At 44.9% G+C, this 9,050-nt stretch overlaps 1 protein-coding gene across 2 annotated transcripts in view; it reads left to right on the top strand.

Moving 5' to 3' along the window:
* The window catches only part of KCTD1 (potassium channel tetramerization domain containing 1), a 93,692-nt gene extending 86,154 nt beyond the window's left edge, over positions 1–7,538 (top strand). For both annotated transcript variants that reach the window (XM_007458397.1, XM_007458396.1), the window contains exons 4-5: positions 2,303–2,608; positions 6,559–7,538. In XM_007458397.1, the coding sequence (XP_007458459.1) occupies positions 2,303–2,608; positions 6,559–6,717 (465 nt within the window). In that variant the 3' untranslated portion in view covers positions 6,718–7,538. The remainder of the gene's footprint in view (positions 1–2,302; positions 2,609–6,558) is intronic.
* Positions 7,539–9,050: the final 1,512 nt, after the last annotated feature.

Genomic DNA, 9,050 nt, shown 5'->3' with positions numbered 1-9,050 from the left:
GAAAGAAGTCCACATGTAAGTGGACCCGTGCAGTTCAAACCCGTGTTGTTCAAGGGTCAGCTGTACGTACTAGATGTTGAAGAACTTCGAAGTCATAACAAATGAAAAGGAGCTGAAACGATTGGGTATTTTCAGCCTGAATAATATTTAGACATAACAGTTGTCTTCAAATGTTTGAAGGGTTAACACGTCAAAGATTAAGATCACTGAAACCCCAGAGGGCGGAATTAAGAACAAATAAGTTGAAGTTACAGGAAATTCAGGTCATTCTAACAAAGACATTTACAACAATCACAGCTTCAAACAAAGTAAATACTGGGCCTTGTTAAATAGTAAGCTTCCCACCTCTGGAAGCATTCAGTCAGAGGCTGAATGATCACTACTCCATGATATTAGAAAGGATTCCTCTTTGACTCCAAGGGTCAAGGTTGGTCAAGAAGACTGCTGTGAGCAGTTTTAAGATCTGAAGACTTGATGGCATGTTTTTCACTGGAGTCCAGATTCTTTTTCATGCTAAAATTTGTAATTAAATCTCACAGGAGAATAAAAAGCAGTAGCAAAAGTTCTCACTTCTGTTGCTTGTGTAACTCTCAATACTGTTTAAATCTCCTTGAGAGCTGTCATCTTGATGAGTAAGTAAGATATTAAGGTCAGTGTGTCACAGTTGGTGGACTTCAAAGATGACCAGGGCACGGTAGTGGGGTCCCCAGGTTGACCAGGAGGAACCTGCAGGAGTTCCCTCACTCCTACCCTCAGGCTGGGCTGGTCCGGGGGCTCGGTTCTGCCCTCAGAGTGACCACACCGCAGCTTGGTTCTCAACACCTCAAACCGAGCAGTACCTCCTGTGAGACAGGAGGCAAAGCAGGTGAAATGAGATGATGGGAGCAGTGGGCTGCTCTCCTGCAGGGAGCCAGGCTCCTGTAGTGATGGGGTTGCTAGGAGACGACAGAGTAAAGCAGCAGCCCCTTCTGCTGACCAGCGTCCGGGTCATGTCTTCCACCTGGCCCGAGTTTCTCAGCACGGAAGGTAGACAATCCAGCTAGGGACCCACTCATACTTTCTTGCCCCTCCACTCTGTTTTCTGTGGAAGCCTTGAATAATGCTCCAGCTGTTGATTTGCAAGAAAAAGCAAAGTGCCAAATAAAGCAGCTCTCCTGAAGTCGTGCCCTCCTACGCTCCATCCCGAGGCCTCTGGCGGCCCTCGAGCCCTGGGCTCAGGCATTGGCTCTCCCGCAGGCACGGGGCACCGCCTGCCAGCTCCAGCCCGTGGAAGGAAGGCGAAATGCTTGTCGGTTGATTAAAATGTTCTCAACCAGAGTGTCTGGACAAGTGTCCACGTACCTCACAGCCAGAGATGATTGTGGCCATGGCTACATTTAGACATAATATTGACCTGCTTGATAACATTCTTCCTAAGCTGCTGCCTCACCATCATCCTCTTTTGTCCTCCCATTCAGTGGCTTGTGTGTGTTTTAATATATTTTTTTTTAAGACAAGAGAAAAAGAAACCACGCCCAAAGACTGGGTGACTGCGTTTTCAGAAGTGGACTAGTTTCCTTTCCTGCACATCTGTCTTTCAGGAGCCCAGGCCTGAGGCTCTCTCACTTTGTTTGCCTCTCTCACTTTGTGATGGGGGCACCGAGGGCTGGTGAAGGGCAGTGCGTCCTCCATCAGCCTCTCCCAAACCATCATCCATCCCGCAAGTTTAGGTAAAAACAGCATGCGTGCCCTCCGGGTGCCCATCCACCGGCTTTCCAGCCCCACCTCCACAATGGCCCTGCCCCTCCCCCTCCTGTGAGAAGTTCTGGAGCTGCCACTGAAGGTGACAAGGAGCATAGGCTCCTGGTGAATGGTGCACAGCTATGCCTCCCCTGCCTCGACCCATATAGGCGTTCCATCCAGCGGCCATAAAGTGGATTCTCACGGACACAAACTGTAAACACCCAAAGGCATTTTTCTACAAAAAGAGAAAAGTCTTGGTGAATCCTTTCACATCCTAGTTTTCTCATCTGCAAAATGGGAATAAAAATGGTTCCCTAGTCACTGGGCAATTATGGGGATTTCATGAAAGCACTTAGAAGGGTCTCATCTGCCCCTTAATACCCTTAGCTCCTATTATAATCACTGAATGAATGAATGCAAATTGAATCTGTACGAAAGTGTTATATAAGTGAAAAGTTTACACCCAGATTTGATTATTGAAGTAACAGGGGTGAAAAATTCACCTCTCATATGTGGACATTTTTGGCACCTTAAGTTTGCATTTTACACTGTGAAATACCTTTTTTTTTTTTTTTTTCAGGACTACACTTTGTTATATGAAGAGGCAAAATATTTTCAGCTTCAGCCCATGTTGTTGGAGATGGAAAGATGGAAACAGGACAGAGAAACCGGTCGCTTTTCAAGGCCCTGTGAGTGCCTCGTGGTACGTGTTGCCCCAGACCTCGGAGAAAGGATCACGCTCAGCGGTGACAAATCCTTGATAGAAGAAGTGTTTCCAGAGATCGGCGACGTGATGTGTAACTCCGTCAATGCAGGCTGGAATCACGACTCAACACACGTCATCAGATTTCCACTGAATGGCTACTGTCACCTCAACTCAGTCCAGGTATAGTGTCGTCACACACTGTGTGGCATCGAATGTTGCTCTTAATGCTGTTATCTTGCCTTCATGTGGTACCTTTCCTCCAGAGAGCTGGAGAACCCTCACATGGTTGGGGGGCGTAAACTGTTCACCTCTCTACAGCAGTCATTCAGTCATTCCACAAACATTTATTGAACATCTACTGTGTGCCGGGTGCTGGTATGAACACTGGAGATACAGAAGGGAAGAAAACAGACAACAGCCCTCTTTTCATGGAAAAGATGGAATTATATTACGGGAATGGGGGTGGGAGGGTGCAAACAATAACCAACCTAAATGATGGGCAGGTAGTGAGAAGAGGATGCCTAGGGCAGGGTATCCTGGCAGGGGGAGCAGCGAGTTCTGAAGCCCCCAGGGTAGGAGCACATGCTTGACATACTGAGGAGTATCAGGAAAGCCAGCGTGGCTTGAAGCGAGTAAAGGTGGGGTGGGTAGTGCAGAGCCCCCCCCCAGGGACAGATGGTGGAGTGCCCCACAGAGGGTGGGAAGAGCTCTGGGATTCTTTGTTTTGGTTTCTTTTGGGTTTGGTTCCCTTGCTTGTGTGAGTCAAATGGAAAGCCATTTGCGGATTTTGAGCAGGAGAGTGACACGTTGTAACTCGTATTTGAAAGTGAATATTTCAGCAACAGGTGGAAACCAGGGGGAGCAAGGGGACCAGTTAGAAAGGACAGGAGCAAGCAATAACTGAGAAGTTTCCGACTCTGAATATCCTTTTTTTTTTTTTTGGCTGCGCTATGCGGCATGCGGGATTTTAGTTCCCCGACCAGGGATTGAACCCGTGCCCCCTGCAGTGGAAGCACGGAGTCTTAGCCACTGGACTGGCAGGGAAGTTCCAAAGTAATTTTGTTTGTTTTTTGTTTTGGAGGCACTGCACAGCTTGGGGGACCTTAGTTCCCTGTCCAGGGATTGAACCCCGGGCCCTCGGCAGTGAGAGCACAGAGTCCTAACCACTGGACTGCCCTGAATATCTTGAATGTAGAGCTGACAAGGTTTTCTGACAATGGCTCTGGGTTGTGGGACAGAAACAAAGATGACTAAGATTTTTGATGGAGGAACTGGGTGACCGGAATTAGTATTTTCTGAGATAGAGAAGTTTATGGGAGAAGAAGACTTAAGGGCAGAATTCAGAAGTTTGGTTGACAAGGTGTGAGGGGCCACGTGCCTTAGACGATGGTGATTGTGGTCACCATCATAACTGACGCGTGCCAGCCCTGGGCCAAGCGTTGTCCGTGCTTGTCTTCTTACACCAACCCTAACAGGTAAGCACTGTAAATTCCCTGTCTTGCTGATGAGAAAAAGGAAGCACACCTGGGTCTTGACTCCAGGTCTGTGTGATTCAAAACGATTTGAAGTCAATGGAGTCAGGGTTTGGGGGCTTTTCTCTGTCTTTTTAGTTGGAACGGGTCCATGGCTTTATTCAGTATTGAGCCAACAAAACCTCTCCCCAAACTCCAAGACTAGAAGCACCCACTCTACCATTCTGCCTCTTGAGGATGGTTTCACAACTATTTATCATTTTAAAATTTTGTGATCAGGTGTCTGAGAGCAGAGTAGCAGGAAACTGGCAGACACTGAGCCCTGGGCATGCCAGAGGAAGGCACACACCCCAGCAGGCAGCGGGTGGCGCCTGGGCTGTGCAGGCCCGGAGTCGCACCCTGGACCGCCCTGTGCAGTTCCTGAGCGGGGCCTCAGAGATTTAGAAAAGCCTCTAGAGCCCTGAAAGCCTTTGCCCTCCTCCGCCCCCCTCCCCCAGCTCTCTCTAGACAGCATTTCATTGCTTCTCTAGGGCCCCATCCCTAGGGCCACTGAATAACTATCAGAAATTCACAAGCCTGACACGTTTCCCAGTCATTCGAGTCTGATCAGATGTGGATTTCCATCTGGATTAACTTCGTCATATTGACATGGCCATGCGAGCTCCTGCCCCATCTAGAGGGCAGGCACCATCCTCTAGGCGTTCAGAGGCTTTAGGATAAGGCACAGGAGCCCTGAGAGCTACCCAAGTGATTTTAATATTCCCAAATGATCACTAACTGTAAGGAACTTTGCTATTAATGAGTTGTGGCTTAAAAAGGAACGGTCAAGAAGCATAAGCTATCTGCATTACACTGGAATAAGCTTTACCATCTTCAAGGTAACATTGGATCATATTGAATAATTATCACATGCATATTAGACCCTCTGGGGAGGAAGCTTAGGGACTTCCTTATATTAGCAATTTAGCGACCTAACAACACTGAAAGACAAACGATATGAGTTAAGTTCTTTATTCTTCAGCTTCCTCTACCTTTGTAATTTCTCTCCTGATCAAGGCAAAAAAATCCTTTCCAAGGCAGTGGTTTGGCCAAGCAGGCTGGGGTGTTTCTTGCTGACAAGCTACATTCCTGCCTCTACTGGGGAAATCTCCTGAGAGCGAGCTGTTCACCTTTTTACTCACCTGCCACCAAAGCACATCTTAATATGCTTGATTCTGAACCTAGAGATTGTTTTCTTCATAGCGTCCTTCTGCTGCCTGGTGTGCATATGCATTGTGAATTTATGTACAGAAGTAGACACTGCAGGGAAGAGTGTTCACTTTGTTCCCATAAGGACTTGTTTTTTGTTTTTTTTAATTTGCCACCATTTGAGGTTTTAATTTTTAGAATGCATACTCTTGCTTTCCCATCTCATCTAGTTAGCTCTTTTGCAAAATAGCAGATTATATTACATGCAAAAGTAGCCAACCAAATAATAATAATTCAAAACAAGACATAGTAAGGATTCACTGTAATTACATTTTGAGAGTTATTTGGTAACATTTCACTTTGTTCCAAAAATTTAAAAAATTTGAGCCAGGCATTTTTTCTAAAGTTATGATTGAGTCATCTTGCCTTTAGAGTGGTGTAGATATAATTTAATTACATCCAGAATCCTGGCAGGGAACATTTGCAAGTCTAATATATGTTGGATTCCTAAATAAACAGAATGCTCTAGATCAGTTTCCTGTATTTCTGCGTATCTAAGAGTTGCAGGAAATGTTTCCTGCATTCAAGAGCGTCAGACAAGTAGTGACAAACCCAGGGATCTTTCTGGCATTAGGTATTTGATTTCAAAATCAGAGATTATATGGGTTATGTTTGTATGAGAAGTTTAGAACATCTTTATTTTTGGATATATTTTCTAATACAGATCATATACAACCATTGCATTTATTCTTGCCTCCCTGGATACACTCAAGGCAATAGAACTATTTCAAAAGCCACAAACTTGAAAAGCTGTAGATAAACCTCGACTGTCTTTAATAGTCCATTTCTTCTGCTGTTGAAATTGCATCAGTCTTTCAAGCTGAAATATATTAACTCAGTTTCAGGAAATTTGAACAATGGCCCAGTCAAGAGTGAATGAGTTGAGGCTGAATCACCGATGGAGTAAATTCAGATAATATCACTGTCTCTCCATAGTCTTTATCATCTCATCGAATATATGTTAGTGGTAAATGAGCTTTGAAATGTGAACCCTCTCTTTCTGTAGAGAAGGTGGAGTTGCACATTGCAAAAAACATGGGATTTGAGGCCAAAGAGACCTAAGTTGGAAACCCAATTCCATCACTTACTAGGAGTGAGCCTCAGTTTTCTCATCTGTCAAATGGACAAACTCCACCCTTTATGCAAGGTGGTTGTAATGAGTAAATGAACTTGGCATGTGTAAAGCTAGCGTGTGAAGGAACATTTTAGTTATTAAAAACGTTTGCTCGCTCCCTCCTGCCCTGTAATCCAGGGTTTTGTTTGAAAGCAGAGAAACAGAGAGATTTAAGGGTTGGATAAGATGAACCAGAGCTGCACATGATCTCAAACTTTGGGACAGTCTTTGGGCTGTTTATGTGGCCAAAGGACCTAGCTCACCCCTAACTGCCTGCTTGTATCGGTCCCTCACAGGTCCTCGAGAGGTTGCAGCAAAGAGGATTTGAAATCGTGGGCTCCTGTGGGGGAGGAGTGGACTCATCTCAGTTCAGCGAATACGTCCTGCGGCGGGAACTGAGGCGGACGCCCCGTGGACCCTCTGTCATCCGGATAAAGCAAGAGCCTCTGGACTAAGTGGACATATTTCTTATGCAAAAAGGAGAAAACATATACAACAAATAATGCAAACAAGAAAGGGACATTTATGTGCAGTTGGGACAGCAAACCAAGTCCTGGACCTAAAATTGAATAACAGACACATTTATATCCAATAGAGACCACACCTGTATTCATATGGGAACAATTGGAATAGTGATATCCTCAAGGTGTAAAAAATATATAAATATATATATATATATGTCAAAAGGTAGGAAATGCAAAAAAAGAAAAAAAGGTGGTAGCTACAGTTGGTGCTGTGATGGCCGTGAAGTGTCCTGGGCCTCCCAAGGCCTCTGACCAATAAACAAGCCACGAGCAGTGAGGACGCATCTCCTTACAGTTTCCATTGCCAACAGCCATCCATTCTTTCTTTTTCCTTTGTCCTTCTTTTTCCTTTTTTAAAAAAACAAGAACACTTAGAATCGCATTTCTTTGCATATGGAAGTTTCATGTCTCTCTTTAGACGGGGGACTGGGCAGGACTTCAAAAACAACTCTCATGAGCACACTGCATTCGAAAGACGTTAGACATGAAATTTTAAATGTAGTTTGTACAGAAGTCACACTTTTTTGTCCGCCTCACAGATGTGAACATGACTTTGTTTTTAAACCGATCAGTTTTGCAAAGGGGCCAGAATTATTACTTGTTAGAGTTGCTCCAGTTTGAGTCTGCTGCTTTCCTACAATTTTTCAAATTTTATAATGTATTAAATACAATAAACTCTGTTTAAAAAATAAGGTCTGTGTGAAACACACATGTTGGGGCGAGGCGGTATTAAAACGAAATTTTTCTATTTTAAAATTTTCTGTGTCGAACACTAAAAAGAGGCCTAAAAGCTGAGGCCAGTGTTGAGATCCAAACCCACTAAAGGATAAGGATGTCGACCCTCCTTCTGAACAGTTCTGTTACTGCTCAGTGTTAGGTCGGGTGCTTTGTTATTCTGCATTGGTTGGCAAGATAAACCTTCCTTCCTGTGAGTTTACAAATTTCAGTTCTCTCTTGCTGCAGAGCGAACCACGCCCAAACTTAGCAGCTTACAACATTTTCTTCTCTCTCTTGATTCTGTGATCCTCTTGTGTGGATTGGCCTGCGTGTGATGTCATCTGGGGCGTGGCCGGGGCGCCAGTCCCCACTGGCCATGGGCCTCTTCATGTGGTTTGGGCATCTCCCAGCGTGGGAGCTAGGTTCCAAGAGGAAGGAAGGAAGCCACGGTCCCCCGGAAGGACAGGCCTGGAGCTACTCAATGCACTTCTGCAGGAATCTGCTAGTGCAGCAGATACAGAGCCAGCCCAGATTCAAGGAGGGGCAGGGGATAAAAACACACCTCCTGTAGGGGAGAGTGCCAAAGAAGTTGTAGCCAAATTGAATCTACCATAACACCTGTCCAAAAAAATCCCAAAAGTAAGGCATTAATGGCTTTGGAAGAAGTAGAGGAAAATCTCAGGGCCAGAATGATGACTTACTTATTAGCCAAAGAGGCGAGAAACCGGAGATGTCAGTACCACTTTGGAATCAGGCCCTCAGCTTTTCCAGGATATTAGTGATTCTGAAGACTCCTCTGTCAGTGCTGCCACCACCTTTCTTCCTTACTTCCTCTTCCTCATTCCAGACACTTAAAATAAACCTGGCATGATGATAAGATTGACAGGTAAACTATAATGTGTTTCTGAGGCAGAGATGGTCCTGTGGTGATGCACTATTTCCATCCTGAACTTTCTTTTTTTAAGTTAAAAAGTCTATGCCTGAGGACACTAGTAATAAAAATATTGGGGGCTTCTGAAACACAGGTAAGCTGTTAATGGCTCCAATCAGCCCCCTGAAACACAGAGGCAGCCCAAACACTGAATTACTCTAATGACTGCCAGCCAGGCTTTCACGTGGTTGTGTAATTTCCCCTTACTGGCGACTAATACACACCACTGTATCAGATGGAGACAGCCAGGGCTGCTCCCACCGGCTGCCTGGTCATCCGCATCTGCTGAAAGGAAAACAAAATTGCTCTATGATTTTACTGGTAATCCATTCTCAGTGGGTAAAATTTCCTAAAAGCAATAAAGCAAGGGCCCCACTTTGGGACTTTCTGCTGGTTATTGTCATCAGTGAATATTTACCCAGCACTCTCTCTGGGCAGTTAGTATTGTCCCAATCAAACACTCCACAGAATTATGTGTACTTTGTTCTTTTCTGAGCTCTTATGCCCATTTATACAGCTACAACCCAGTTGTGCATTCTTTCTACAGAAACTCCAATCCATTTCAACAGAGCAAACATGTCAGATGTTATGTTCATGTTTTTTTTTTGCCGCGTCC

This window comes from Lipotes vexillifer, unplaced genomic scaffold (genome assembly GCF_000442215.2).
Source record: "Lipotes vexillifer unplaced genomic scaffold, Lipotes_vexillifer_v1.1 scaffold1342, whole genome shotgun sequence".
Classification (NCBI taxonomy): domain Eukaryota; kingdom Metazoa; phylum Chordata; class Mammalia; order Artiodactyla; family Lipotidae; genus Lipotes; species Lipotes vexillifer.
The sequence above is the reverse complement of the archived record's forward strand: the minus strand, read 5'-3'. Positions and strand labels throughout refer to the sequence as shown.